The sequence below is a fragment of the Lithobates pipiens genome, unplaced genomic scaffold, assembly GCF_037356315.1.
Source record: "Lithobates pipiens isolate NorthernLeopardFrog02 unplaced genomic scaffold, aLitPip1_a1.2 Scaffold_25, whole genome shotgun sequence".
Taxonomy (NCBI): Eukaryota; Metazoa; Chordata; class Amphibia; order Anura; family Ranidae; genus Lithobates; species Lithobates pipiens.
In genome coordinates, this window is record NW_027507787.1 from 112,321,115 (window position 1) to 112,335,974 (window position 14,860).

A 14,860-nucleotide genomic window follows, 5' to 3' on the forward strand; every position below is an offset into this window, starting at 1 on the left:
AAAAACCCTTTAATCTCCTGTTGGGATAACTCCTTTTGCGCAGTTTTTTCCTCTCTTTTTTTTCCTTATACTGTGCGTCCCCAATGAGGAGTTAAAGTCCAAAAAAAAAAAAAAAAAGGAGGCAGTACTCTATATATCAATATCGGCTCTTTATCTATCAGCCCTGTATATAGACTAGTGTAGATATAAAGATCTCCACCTGTTTTTAGCAAGGGCTTCACCATAAAATTCTTTAACAGTCTTAAATCAATCTTAATTCAGTATATAGGGTGGTATAGATTCAGCATTTCTTCAATGTTTAAATATGGGCTCACCTCTCCATACGCTGTATACTTCTTTTAATTCTGTACCCCCAGATCTGCAGATTCCATCAGCCAACTTGCTTTCTCTGAGTTCTCCCAAGGCTCCTATTTTTACAATGGGCTGAATGGGTAGGGAGGAATAGAGTGGATGAATCCAAGCAGAGAGATGAAATATCAGCAGCACTAGCAGCAGCACTAGCAGCCCTGTTGCTCCAGGGGCTGACTTCTCGCAGTGACATTCACGTCCATCTCCGCCTCCACTTTCTCTCACGTCTACTCCTCTATCTCCTCCACTTCCTCCTCTGCCGCACACTTCGTCACACCACCGAGCCGCCCGTCCACCTACCACATCGACCGGATTAATTACCAGCAAGAGGGAATGGCATTGTTACCACTCAGTACAGCGCAGCACGGATGTCCGAAGGCACAACAGGTTCAGCTGGGTTTTCAACGAGCGTTGTGTGTAAACAAGGGTGCTCAGAGGGGACACAGCGGGGATATATCAGATAGGGAAAGATATCACAGCTTCCCTTAACAGGTCGGCGGTCAATGGGTATCACGAACTGTGGGCTGCCATCGTCTTCTCAGCAGGACGCCGGAGGGGGGGAAGTCAGCACACACACGTTACGCCGCCATTCGCTTAGCCACGCCTCCCACAGCGGCGAGGCGTGGTCAAAAATCTTGGTACTCTTTCAAAATTGTGGATAAGTAAGATTGTTTCAAGCATGTGATGCTCCTTTAAACTCATTTGGGGCAAGTAACGTGTGGGCAATATAAAAATCACATCTGAAGGCAGATAAAAAGTAGAAGTTCCCTTAGTCTTTGCATTGTGTGTCTGCATGTGCCACACTAAGCATGGACAACAGAAAGAGAAGAGAACTGTCTGAAGACTTGGGAACCAAAATTTGGGAAAAATATCAACAATCTCAAGGTTACAAGTCCATCTCCAGAGATCTAGATTTTGTCCAGAGTACGCAACATTATAAAGAAGTTTGCTACCTATGGCACTGTAGCTAATCTCTCTGGGCATGGACGGAAGAGACAAATTCATGAAAGGTATTCACGCAGGATAGCATGGATGGTGAATAAGCAGCCCCAAACAAGTTCCAAAGAAATTCAAGCTGTCCTGTAGGCTTAGGGATCACCAGTGTCAGAGCAAACTACCTGTCGACATTTAAATTAAATGAAACGCTATGGCAGGAGACCCAGGAGGACCCCACTGCTGACGCAGAGACATAAAAAAGCAAGACTACAGTTTGCCAAAATGTACTTGAGTAAGCCAAAATCCTTCTGGGAAAATGTCTTGTGGACAGATGAGACCAAAATAGAGCTTTTTGGTAAAGCACATCATTCTACTGTTTACCGAAAATGGAATGAAGCCTACAAAGAAAAGAACACAATACCTACAGTGAAATATGGTGGAGGTTCAGTGAGGTTTTGGGGTTGTTTTGCTGCCTCTAGCACTGGGCGCCTTGTATGTGTGCAAGGCATCATGAAATCTGAGGATTACCAAAGGATTTTGGGTCGCACTGTAGAGCCCAGTGTCAGAAAGTTGGGTCTTTCAGCAGGACAATGACCCCAAACATACATCAAAAAGCACTCAGAAATGGATGGCAACAAAGCGCTGGAGAGTTCTAAAGTGGCCAGCAATGAGTCCAGATCTAAATCCCATTGAACACCTGTGGAGAGATCTTAAAATTGCTGTTGGGAAAAGGCGCCTTCTAATAAAAGCGACATGGAGCAGTTTGCAAAGGAAGAGTGGTCCAAAATTCCCGGGTGAGAGGTGTAAGAAGCTTATTGATGGCTAAAGGAAGCGACTGATTTCAGTTATTTTCTCATACTTTCACTGACTGACACAACTCCTTTCTTAGACCATCGGATTGTTATGCCACCTTCAGGAGAGGACTAGGCAGAACATGTTAACATGTACAACAAAACCAAAACTTTGTAGTTCCGCCCAAGGGGCGGTCCCTTAGGTAACAACCCCCCAGCCTGCATCCTACAGCCTCAGTTTTTTTCTGCCTAGTGAAGGAGAAGGACCTAGGAACCCTGCGGGCCCATCGGTCCGTGGATTTTTTCTGCAGAAGTTGCCTTTTGCTCAAGATTTAGATCCTGTGATCTGCTATCAACATCCGGCTGGGTGACAGGCTGGATACCCTTATCCTTGTAGTCTCCCCAGCCTGGCCAGCGAGCGTGTGCAGACCAGAGCTCCACACTGGGTGAGCCACAACATGCCTCCCAGGCTCCAGGGCCGGTGAGTGTAATGCTCCGGGCACACATATGACCAGGCTACTGATGTCTGCGTCCGTGTGCCAGGCCAGCAGCCACCCCATACTGATCGGAGAGTGGGTCTGTGATGGAAAGTACAGCTCTCCCTGCCTTGGTGGGTCTGAGCAGCTGGGCATTCCCTGGGAGGTCGATTCGGGGGTCCCTCACCTCCCTCTCTTCTCTCCCTGTCCTTATCTTCCCTCCCCCCCTCACTGTGGGGGATTCTGCATGGGCTACTGAGCGGTGTGTGTGCCATAGAAGGAGTGGAGGCTGCGCTGGGTAGCTTTGCCCTGGATGTCTGTAGGTCTCTCCCCTGGGTGTCTGGAGGTCTGTGTCTGCTGATTGCTGTAGCGCTGTTTGCCGCCATTTCCTCTGCCTGTTTTCACTCTCTCCCATTGCATACAGTGCTCTGCGGCCATTTTTGGTGTGACCAGGGAGAAGCATGGTCAGACTCCATTTTGCTGTAGTCTGGTGGCCATTTTCCCTGTGATTATGTGCTTTGTACTGGACGCTCGTGGCCATTTTGTTGAAGCCTTAAACCATTTTTCATGCTCAGCGCTGTCCTCTGGGTCTCAGCACAGTGTGATTTTCTCTCACAGGCATCTGGGAGCTGACACAGGCACACCTAGCTGGACAGCGCAGAACTCGGTCAGGGTGGCGAGTCCTGTGGTGGGGGCCCCTCAGCCTGCAGCAGTTAGGAGGGTGGGACCACTGTCCTAAGTCCCCAACAGGTGGCAGACAGGGTAGGGTCAGCATGGCTTCAGAAACTGGTGTTTCTTCCCCCGAAATCCAAGCAATTGCAACTGGTTTGCCTGCTGACAGTACATTGCCCCTGGACGTTTTTTCAGCCGTCCTTAACACGTTCGTTGCCAAGATGGAGGCTGTGCGCGGGTGCAAAGATGGTAAAAAGTGCCCCCTGCCCCCTCCGTCCTCCAGGGAGAGCTCTGACACAGACTCTAGCCCCGCTGAGGCTGGTGACCCCTGTTCTGTTTCAGATGACGCTGACCAGGACCGATCGGACAGTGAGGGCGAGTCCCTGTCCAGGTACATGCTTGATAAAGCACTTGTTGGAGCACCGATTACAGCTCTGAAAATTCAGGATACAGCAGATCCCTCTGCTGATGTAGTGGTCCCTTTTGGGTCCCGTAAGCCAGCTCGTACACCTAAAGGTGATTCCGTATCTGACTTATTTCGATATGTTCATATACAAAGAATGGGGTCGACCGCAACAGACCTTTTCGGTCCCCAAATACATGGCGGGGGAATTCCCCCTTTTAAGGAGAGCCTTCTCAAAAAATGGTTGTCTCCTCCGGTCGTGGACCCCCCAGTATCCAGGTTAAACAAAGTAACCACGATCCCAGTAGAGGGGACTCCTGCCTTTAAGGACCCCACGGACAGGAAGGCCGAGGCAGTGGCTCGTTCCTTGTTTACGGTTGTGGGGTCAGCAATGTGACCAGTACTGGCATCCACTCTTGTGTCAGACACTTAGTGAGTGGGCAAAACTTTTGCACCGCAAATTGGGGGAACAACATGCCTCCCCTGTCTCTGTAGAACTAGCAGACCAGTTAGTGCAAGGCCTTAAGTAAATTTGTGACACGGCCCTGGATACCCTCCCTCTGTTATCCAGGGCTTCAGTGTCAGCAGTGGTGCTGAGGCGCCTGATTTGGCTAAAAAGCTGGTCAGCTGACCAGGCATCTAAAAATGCCCTGACTGATTCACCCTTCCTTGGTGAGCGGCTCTTTGGAGCCTCATTGGATGACACTATTAAAAATGCTACAGGTGGTAAGAGTTACTTACTCCCACAGGCCAGAAAGGCTAAGGAGCCACGCCATAGCCAAGGGCCCTCATTTTCCGCTCACAAACGGCTTTTTCGTCCGCCCGGGGTTTCGGCTAAACGTCGACAGGATGACCTCTGAAGGATAAAAGCGTCCCTGGAACCGCAAGCCTAACAAGCCTGCGAGCAAAAGTGCTACCACATGAAGGTTTGCCCCCGTCCACAACATGGGTGGGGTCGCCTTTGGGAGTTTGCAGCCCGGTGGGCCTCTCGGCTCTCTGACCAGTGGGTCTGCGAACTGATTTCCTCTGGCTACAAGACAGTTTCTCTCTTGGCCACCAAACAGATTCTTCCCCTCCAGCATACCCGTACTCCCGGCTCACCGGGAGGCCCTAAAAGGGGCGGTAAGGGACCTGCTGAGTCGTGGAGTGAGAGTGCCTGTTCCAGAGCCGGAAAGATTCCAGGGTTTCTACTCCAATCTGTAGTCCCCAAAAAGGAAGGGGTGCGTCCAATCGTGGACCCCATTTATATATTAATACTTGTTTCAGACATTTAAGTTACGTGTAAATACTACATACACACACATATATATATATATATATATATATATATATATATATATATATATATATATATATATATATAAAATTATTATTATTATTTTTTTTTCAGAGGTTCTAAAACGTTAAATTGGTTCTATAGGGCTTCATGATTTTTTGGGCTATTATGTTCATGATGGTCTATAACACAAAGATTAATTCTCAGGTTTATATTTTATATTTTTATCACTATTTGTTGATCACTATTATAGAAATAGGCATTGTTCACTAGAGGGTTTTATAAACCCTCTTGTATTACAATCAGCTTGGAAAATCTAAATCATTTTTGTATAGCAACTTTTTACTTTTATGTTATATATTTTATTTTATATTTTTAGCACAGAGGGTCTAACACACATTATATTTATAGCATAAAATCAATTTTTATACATAGGGCACATTATATAAAATAGAAGGTAATTTTTTGGAGTAAGATTAAAAAAAGTTTTACACCGTCTAAGGGGTTATATAGAACCCAGTTCACTAACACCCGCTAGAGGGCCCAACACAGCACCTTGGTGTAAGATAAAGCAATTGGTCTTATTTATTTTTTTATTTTGTCTATTTTTTTACATTTCATTTCATTAGAATTATAAAGTATCTTGATAAGCATATTTTATTTTTCTAGCAAACTAGAGGGCAGCGCCATTCCTACTTCTTTCCTTTCCCTCCTTTTGGCACTGCTTGGGGATCTCCCGATGGTCTAAGAAAGGAGCTGTGTCAGTCAGTGAACGTAAGAGAAAATTTGATTTTTTTGTACTCATCGTAAAATCCTTTTCTCTGTAGTTCACGGACTGACATAACACCCTCCCCTCCTATTTTTTACATTATACTGCTTGTTGACGTACTGAGGCTGCAGGATGCAGGCTGGGGGGTTGTTACCTAAGGGACCGCCCCTTGGGTGGAACTAGAAAGTTCTGGTTTTGTTGTACATGTTAACATGTTCTGCCTAGTCCTCTCCTGAAGGTGGTGTAACAACCCAATGGTCTGGGAAAGGAGCTGTGTCAGTCAGTAAAAAACAGAGAAAAGGATTTTACGGTGAGTACAAAAAATCCTATTTTTCTCAAAGGGTTTGCAACCAAATATTAAGTTAAGGGTGCCAAGAATTTTGACCAGCCCATTTTTGGAGTTTTGTGTGATGACATGTCCAATTTACTGTTTTTCCTCCCTTTTTTGTTTTGTTCCAATACACACAAAGGTAATAAACGTGTATAGCAAAACGTGTTACTGCAGTACTTTTCTGTGAGAAATACTTGATTTTCTGGAAACATTTCTGGGGTGCCAACAATTTCGGCCATGACTGTACTGCAGATTACTAGTTAAATACTGCAGTTTATTTACCTGTTAATCCTGAAAATCTGGTATTCTTGTATACTGAACTAAAATCTTGTTATCAGCTTTCCAAGCTATCTCTGGAGCCTATTTTACACAGCCATTCTTAAAACTTAAACTCCATACACACTAACTTAACACACTATACAAACTCAGCAGTTTTTTTTTTTGCTTTTAGAAGCAAATAGTGTTATCATATGTGTCTGTGCAAACTATTTTAGTTTAGAAGCGTTTTTGAAGCTTCAGCTTCAAGGGGTGCTAAAGGCAGAAGTTTTTTTTTAACTTAATGCATTCTGTGCATTAAGATAAAAAACCTTCAGTGTGCAGCAGCCCCCTAATACTTACCTGAGCCCCATCTAGATCCAGCGATGTTGCACGAGAGCCTCGGCATCCAGGATTTTCTCTCTAGATTGGCTGAGACACCACAGCGGACACCATTGGCTGCTGCCAATCAGTCGGTGAGCAAATGAGAGAGAGGGGGCTGGGCCAAGCCACAGCTCAGTGTCTGAATGGACACACAGAGCAGTGGCTTGGTTTGGGTGCCCCCATAGCAAGCTGATTGTTCTGGGGCCACTCTACAGGAGGGAGGGACCAGGAGCATCTGCGAGGGACCTTAGAAGTTGAGGATCTGGGCTGCTCTGTGTAAAACCACTGCACATAGCAGGTAATTATAACGTTGGTTATTTTTAAAGAAAAAAAAGACTTTAATTTTAACCGCTCCCCGACCGCCTCACGCAGATATACTGCGGCAGAAGGGCATGTACAGGCAGATTAACGTACCTGTACGTTGCCCTTTAAGAGGCGGCTTGCAGGTGTGCGTGCGTGGAGCTCCTTGACCGCAAGCGTGGGTCCCACGGACCCAATGTCCGCGGGGAGTGGGTGGATTGTTTGCCGCCCCCCAAAAAAAAAACACCAGCTGCCACTGCTCTTGGGGGAAGTAGCAGAGAGATTTCCTTGCCAGTTTTCCCTTTCAGCTGCTGTAATTTGATTTCCTAAGAAATATAAAGTAATGGTCGATTCAGCCTGCAACAAATTTGCACAATTTTGTTCCTGCTAGGAGAATGCAGTGATTATTGCCAGCAGCTATAACAAGCCCCTAATTATAAGATTGTCTGGCAGGCTGGTTGTACCCAAGTTGATTGATGGATCAACTTGGTACATTCAGCCTGCCGGTTCGAATCTCTGCCGATTTCTGCTGAACAGAAAGGGATTCAAACCGTGGATGGCCGGCCAGCCTAAGTGTCCATATACATAAATTATAGTATACATTTTTGGTTTTAATCTGCTCAATTAAACATTCTTCTGAACAGGTCGAGATTTAAATTGTGTATGGCCAGCCTAAGTGTCCATATACATAAATGATCAGTTTTAGGTTTTAATCTGCTCAATAAAGCATTATATTTTATATATTGCAACTTACCAGTCTTTAGGTCTTGTTGCTGCATTTGTTTCCTTTGCTTCATGCACACTATAGGCTAAAAAAAAGCCAGAAAAATGATGGATGAGAAACTCTCATAATAGCGTTTTTGTGCCAGCTTTTAGCAGCAGTTAGGAGCTTTCACTTTTATTTTTCTGTTGGTAAATTGCTCCCAAAATTTTTTTTTTTCTGCTCCTTAACCACTTCAGCCACGGAAGAATTTATCCCCTTCCTGACCAGAGCACTTTTTGCGAATCGGCACTGCGTCGCTTTAACTGACAATTGCGCGGTCATGCGACATGGCTCCCAAACAAAATTGACATCCCTTTTTTCCCACAAAAAGAGCTTTCTTTTGGTGGTATTTGATCACCTCTGCAGTTTTTATTTTTTGCGCTATAAACAAAAAAATAGCGACAATTTTGAAAAAAACACATTATTTAACTTTTTGCAATATCCCCAAAAAATAATAAAATGTTTTTTTCCCTCAGTTTAGGCTGATATGCATTTTTCTACACATTTTTAGTAAAATAAATCACAATAAGTGTTTATTGATTGGTTTGCGCAAAAGTTTAGCATCTACAAAAAAAGGGGGTAGTTTTATGGCATTATTTATTTATTTTTTATTAGTAATGGTGGCAATCTGCTATGATCTTTTTTTTTTTTTTTTTTTCATGACTGCGACATTATGGCGGACGCATCGGACAATTTTGACACATTTTTGGAACCATTGGCATTAATACAGCGATCAATGCTAAAAAATGTCATTGATTAGTGTAAAAATGTCACTGTCAGTGAAGGGGTTAACCACTAGGTGGCGCTGTAGGGGTTAGGTGTGTCCTAGGGAGTGATTCTAACTGCGAGGGGGGGGGGGGGCGGGTTGTGTAGCACATCACTGATCAGCGCTCCAGATTACAGGGAGAGCTGATCAGTGACAGTGTCACTAGGCAAAATGGGGAGATGCTTGTTTACATTAGCATCTCCCCGTTCTTCCTCACTGCTTGGAATCTATGCAATTGGCGCCCTGCATGTAGATGGGGGGGCGGACGCATGGATGGTGGGGCGGCACCCGTGCACCCCTTATGAACGGGCCACTGCACAAGAGTCAAAAAAGAAAGCAATACATGATTCAGCTCGCTATCTGAAATAACCTTTTAGTTCTTGAACTATTTCTGTTTTTTTTTTCCTCTTCTGCAGTCAAATGAGATTTTAAACACAGCCCTCCTAACTGGCATTTCTCAGAAAATCCCGGTGACAGTGCTGGCTTTGGAAGCTGGTGGACATGTGGTTGATGTTACCAAACAGGCAGGTTGTGAAACTCCGAGTGCACAGATTGTTCAGGTCTGTATCATAATGTTTTCTAAAATTGATGTGTGGCAATTTGTACTAGACTAATGTTTCTCTCTGTAACCATGTTTTCTTTCCAGGTGTCAGATGGCTGTGATTTTCTGTTTGTTGGTGGTAAGGAAACTCAGGGGGCTGTGGATGTGAAGGTGGAGTTTTGGTTAGAACGTCTACGTTCCTCTCTTTCTCTGTCTCTTTGGGTACCTCTGCTTCCATTGAGAGTCGAGGTGTCAGACACAAACTTGCAACGTTTGCCAAGTTCAGGGTAAGAATTACAATTTTAAAGTGTATATTCCTTTAGGGAACCCATCATATGCCCCAAACTCATTTAATAAAGTTTATGTAAACCCTAACAATGAAATACTCGTATTTGTTTCCCTTTGGTCTATTAAATAGACTATTGAAAGTTTGTTACATTTGTTAGATTTGTTTGATACCCTTGGAGCTTGCCAGAAATCATGAGAGCTGATACTTTCTTATGCTCTCTGCCTGTGGTGACTGTTATTCATTACATTGCTCCCAGCTATCTTTAAGAACTACAGAACCACTCCCATCTATGTCATAAGGAAGAGTAGAAGGAGGGGTTTTTGTCATCCTACCTTGTTCCTGTTGTTCTGATACAGAAAGGTGGGTGAACTTTGTCATTCTAGAACTGATAGTGTGTTACAGGTCAAATCATTAGGTGAAGTTATATATACTTAAATATCCATTTAGAGGGTACTAATACTAAAGGGGTATGGAAAATGATTTTTACACACACACACACACACACACACACACACACACACACACACACACACACACCTACACAGGTTGAACTGGATGGATTTGCTGTCTTTATTCAACCACACCAACCAACCAGCCACTTGCCGACCACAATACATAAATATATATTGCAGCTTGCAAGTGGATTGTGAGGGTTATGGCTGAAGCTGTCAGTCATAACTCTGTTAATTTTTCTTTCAGCCGGCAATTTTCTTGTTGGTGTTTCTCAGGCTTACCGCTTTTATTGGCATGCCTGGGAAGCGACTGGCGGTTTGCATGGCTAGCCATAGAGGTGAACAGAGACCAGATCTTGGAGGACCAGAGCAATGTCATGATGTCACTTCTAGGCAAGCAAACGCATATACGTAAGTCGGGCACTCATATGTAAACGGTGTTCACACCACACATGTGAGGTATCACCGCGAACGTTAGAGCAATGAGCAATAATTCAAGGGAAAGACCCCCTCTGTTGATCTAAACAGGTGACCTGCAAAAAATTTGAAAGCGTTGTCTATGGAGATTTTTAAGTATCGCAGTTTGTTGCCATTCTACATACGTGCACAGTTTTAAAGTGTGACATGTTGGGTATCTATTTACTTGGCATAACATTAGCTTTTAAATACAGTGCGATGTAAACAATTGCAACAATCGCCATTTATTCTCTAGGGTCTCTGCTAAAAAATAAAAATGTCAGTTTGCTTTCCTCTCAGAGAGATTGTGTTGATTATACTCAGGTTTACCATGTCTCATAATTTATTTTTGGTTTAGGGTCCTATCTTCAGAATAGAGGGGTCGCCATGGGTGGAAAATTTGCCCCGAGCATGACAAACCTGTTTATGGCTAAATGGGAGAAGGACGTCATCTATTCAAACAGGAGACCTGAGTTAGTCTTCTGGGGGAGGTATATAGACTATGACCTCCTCCTGTGGGATGGTGACATGACATTGCTAGCTAACTTTATGGAGCAGTTCAATAATAATGGTTTGGGCATCTCTTTGCAACTAAAATCCATTTTCTTGATTTGAATTTTGAGATCATTACTTCAAATTACTTTAAAACCACTGACAGGAATGGTTATATTGGACAGGGGAGTTGTCATCACCCAAAGTGTTTAGAATCAGTTTGTAAGGTGGAATTGTACCATTAAAGATGAAATTCTAGAACAAGCTTCCACTCTAAAGATTAGAATTGTTGACATAGGGTATACATCTGATGAAGTTATAGGAGCAGTAGCCAATATGGATAGGGCTGCCATGTTGAATGGGAGGTCAAAATCTAATTCCAGGGAGAATGATCATAACTTTTCACTGGTTACTATATAATCTCATCAATATTATGACCTCAAAAAGATGTCTAAACATTGGGTAGTATTGAAAAATGATAGGGAGTTGGGTCCGGTTTTTCCAGACCACTCACAAGGTATCTTCAGACGGGTTCCGCCCCTGTGAAGCTGCACAATAAGAGCCATGAACATTAGAATTAAAGAACATGTAGCAATATATCTCTTGACACTACCTTTAAATGTCACAACGAAAATCCAGCAGGTACAACTTTTATTGTTATTGATAGATTTACTCTGCACTGCGAGGTAGTGTTAGGAGAGAGATTTCACATATGGAAACTCACTGAATCTATGACCTAAAATGTTACATTCCCTTTGGGTTAAATGTTGATTGGGACGTAAATAGTTTCAATAACAATGGTTGATTAATGTTTATATTTACCATCTTTTATAATATATATATATATTCTTTCGTCTTCCAGGGCAGCCTCTGAGGTATAGGGCTCCACCCTCCGGGACAGGAAACACATCTACCCAATCAGATAAAAAGGGTGGTCCTCCAGGCCCTCCTCAGTTTTTTTGTTTTCTGCCGGATGGGAAGGAGCACGTCGGGACTAACAGGGGAGTTCCTTATCTCAGGGGGTGTCCTGGGGGAGCACCTGGTGGACCTAGCCCTTAGCACCTCTCGGTTCTATAAAGGGGGAGGAGAGGGTTGCTAGCAGCCACCTCTGCCGTTTAAACGTTCGGAGAGAACAGAACCCCGGTGCGCGTCAATCTCCCCACTACCTCACCACCGCTCGTACCTGGCCGGTCGGATGGCGGGCGGGAGACATTCGGATCATCTGGCTGACGTGTTCCGGGTACTAACAAGGAGTGGTGTGGCCGTAGGAATGACACTGTGTGAGTGGGTGGAGTATTTGTGTTCCAGCGTTCTGAAGTGCGAGGGACGCACTTCCGCCGTAATCGTGTCATCAGGGGGTGCCGCGGGACCTGTTCCAATCCTCACGGTGCAGCGGTGTGGCTGTAGAGATATTTGGAGCAGTGTAAAGACTCGGGGAGACTGAGTGAACACAAGAACTATGGAGGGCACAGCGGTGCAGGTGGACTCCGGTTCGGCAGGCTCCAGGACCTCCCAGGTAAGCTTGCTGAGGGCAGACCAAGTCTTACCCTGGGGGGTTGGGGGTATTGTGACCGTAGTAACCCTCCCGGGGTGGGGAACCTTCGGTGAGGGGGGACACTTCCTAGGCATACCCCAAGCACAGCGGTGTGGGTCAGGGGAGGTATTCTAATGGGAGCCTGTTTTTCTTTTTTTCAGGTCAAACAGGATAGAAACCAGATACCGTTGCCTAGAAAGAAGTGTGCCGTGTGTAGGACGAAGTTAGGCACCGGTTAGGAGAAGCAGCTTTGCCCCGAGTGTGTTAGTCTCGTCAAGGACGACTCTGGGGCAGCTTGTCACAAAGTCTTGACATCCGTAAAGGACACATCCACTTTCCAGTCTTTTAAAAGTATGATGGATAGGATGCAGGGTCCCTCTTTTTCCTTACCCAGGGCAGTCAGCATGCCTTCCTTATCTGAGCCAAGTCAGGAGGAGGAGGGGGAAAAGGCGAGAGTACCAAGGTCGCTAGCCTCCTCTCAGACAGGGTCTGCTTCCGAGTCTGAGGGAGAGGAAGAGTTCTCTAGGGCATCCAGATACAAACTATCCTTGGACGACGTGGGTGACCTTCTTAAAGCAATATGACACTCTGGAAATTAGGGAAGAGCAGGTCCAACTTTCCAAGCACGACCTTATGTATCAGGGATCTAGTGCTCAGAAAGGCAGGGTATTCCCCGTACATAAGTCATTGAATTTTGCTGGAGTGGGAGCACCCGGAAAAAAGGCTGTACAAGGTCCCCAAACTTGATGCCCCTGTAGCCAAGGTTTGCAAGAAGACAGATTTGGCCTTTGATGACATGGGTTCACTCAGGGATCCTATGGATAAGAGGGGGGACGTGCTGCTTAAAAGGGCCTGGGATGCCTCTTCAATTGGGCTCAAGGGCTTGCAGCTACCTATGTGGCCAGGAATCTAGAGTGTTGGCTTACCCAGTTGTAGTCGCATATTTCGGCGGGAACTTCCAGGCAACAGCTGTTGAAGTCGTTCCTATTACTGTTCAAGGCGGTAGGGTTTTTGGCTGATGCCTCTGCAGAATCTGTTAAATTGGCAGCCGGGTCTGCTAAATGCAGCCAGAAGAACTGTATGGCTTAAAACCTGGACGGGCGACGCGGCCTCAAAACTAAAGCTGTGTGGGTTACCATTTTCGGGGGACCACTTGTTTGGGCCAGGCCTACAGGAGGCGTTAGAACGCACACAGGACAGGAAAAAAGCTTTCCCAGAAAGGAAGAAGACGGCTGAAGGAAAGCGTTTTTTTCGAGGTTCCAGGCAGCAGAACCTGCAGGAAAGGGAGGTTCGCCCCAAAAATCATTGGTCAGGTCACAAGGGGCGAGGCAGAGGAGGAATCTTATATACTCCTCAATCCACCTCTAAGACCCAGTGACTCCTGTGCCCCAGTGGGAGGAACTTCCTTCCACAATGGAACGCTTCAACCTCAAGTCTGTTCATACGGGATGTAATAGGGAACGGTAACAGGTTGGAGTTTGTTTCAGTCCCCCCCCCACCCCAAATAAGGTTACCAAAAGACCAAGAGAAGGCAAAGGCCCTGGGTCTTCTCTTGGGAGACCTAGTAGTCCAAGGGGTATTGGTGCAGGTGCCCCAGGAGGAACGAGGCCTGGGAGTTTACTCCCATGTTTTTGTGGTAAAGAAGTCTTCGGGAAAATTCAGGCTGATCCTGAATCTCCGCCCCCTGAACAAGTTTGTAAGATACAAACTGTTCCTGATGGAATCAATCTTTTTGGTAACCAATTTCCTATTTCGGGGTTGTCACATGGCCACGGTAGACCTCAGGGATGCGGATTTGCACATCCCGATTCATCAGGAGTCTCAGAGGTTTCTCAGATTGGCAGTCCAGATAAACACAGAGGTGGTACACTTCCAGTTCCAGGCTCTTCCTTTCGGGCTTTCGGCCTCACCAAGGAAGGTCCTGGCAGAGGCTCTGGCCCCGTTAAGGCTCAGGGCTATAACGATGATTCCATATTTGGACGATCTCCTGTTTATAGCCCATTTGTCCCAGCAGCTACAGAAAGACTTGCTGGAGGCATTGGTTTTCCTGTGCTCGCTGGGGTGGCTTATCAACCAGGAAAAGTCCCAGTCACGGGAGGTGCTGTATCTTGGGTACAGGATCTCATCTGTAGAGATGAGGGTATTTCTCCCGGGGGAAGAGATCAGGAAGGTAGAGCAGGGGGTAGCCCAGCTTCAATATGGTCTGGAAGCCCGGATCAGAGAGGTTAAGAGAGTCCTGGGACTGATGAGGTCTTGTTTTCCAGCAGTTGCATGGGCAAAGCATCATCAGCGCCTCTTGCAGGGTCTCATGCTCCATTAGTGGGACGGCAGGGAGCAGAGCCTGGATCAGGTTATGCCCCTGTTTTCCGGGGTCAGGAGATCGCTTTGTTGGTGGCGGGCCCAGGACAACTTAGACAAGGGTCGGCCCTCGTCCAAACAGGCCGCTATGGTGGTCACGACCAATGCCAGTGCGTTTGGTTGAGGTGCCCACCTGGAGGGCGCCTTAGCTCAGGGGGGCCTGGTCAACAGTGGAGGCAGGCCGCTCCTAAAACCAGAGGGAGCTTCTGGCGATTTTTAGAGCGATAGAAGCTTTCCAGTCCCAGATAGAGGGGCGGGATCTTCAGGT

The 14,860-nt window shown here is 45.9% G+C and overlaps 1 protein-coding gene across 2 annotated transcripts in view; it reads left to right on the top strand.

The window, feature by feature from the left end:
* TMEM132A (transmembrane protein 132A) overlaps positions 1 to 14,860 on the top strand; it is a 408,370-nt gene that overhangs the window by 189,928 nt on the left and 203,582 nt on the right. For both annotated transcript variants that reach the window (XM_077454804.1, XM_077454805.1), the window contains exons 7-8: positions 8,887 to 9,030; positions 9,117 to 9,298. In XM_077454804.1, the coding sequence (XP_077310930.1) occupies positions 8,887 to 9,030; positions 9,117 to 9,298 (326 nt within the window). The remainder of the gene's footprint in view (positions 1 to 8,886; positions 9,031 to 9,116; positions 9,299 to 14,860) is intronic.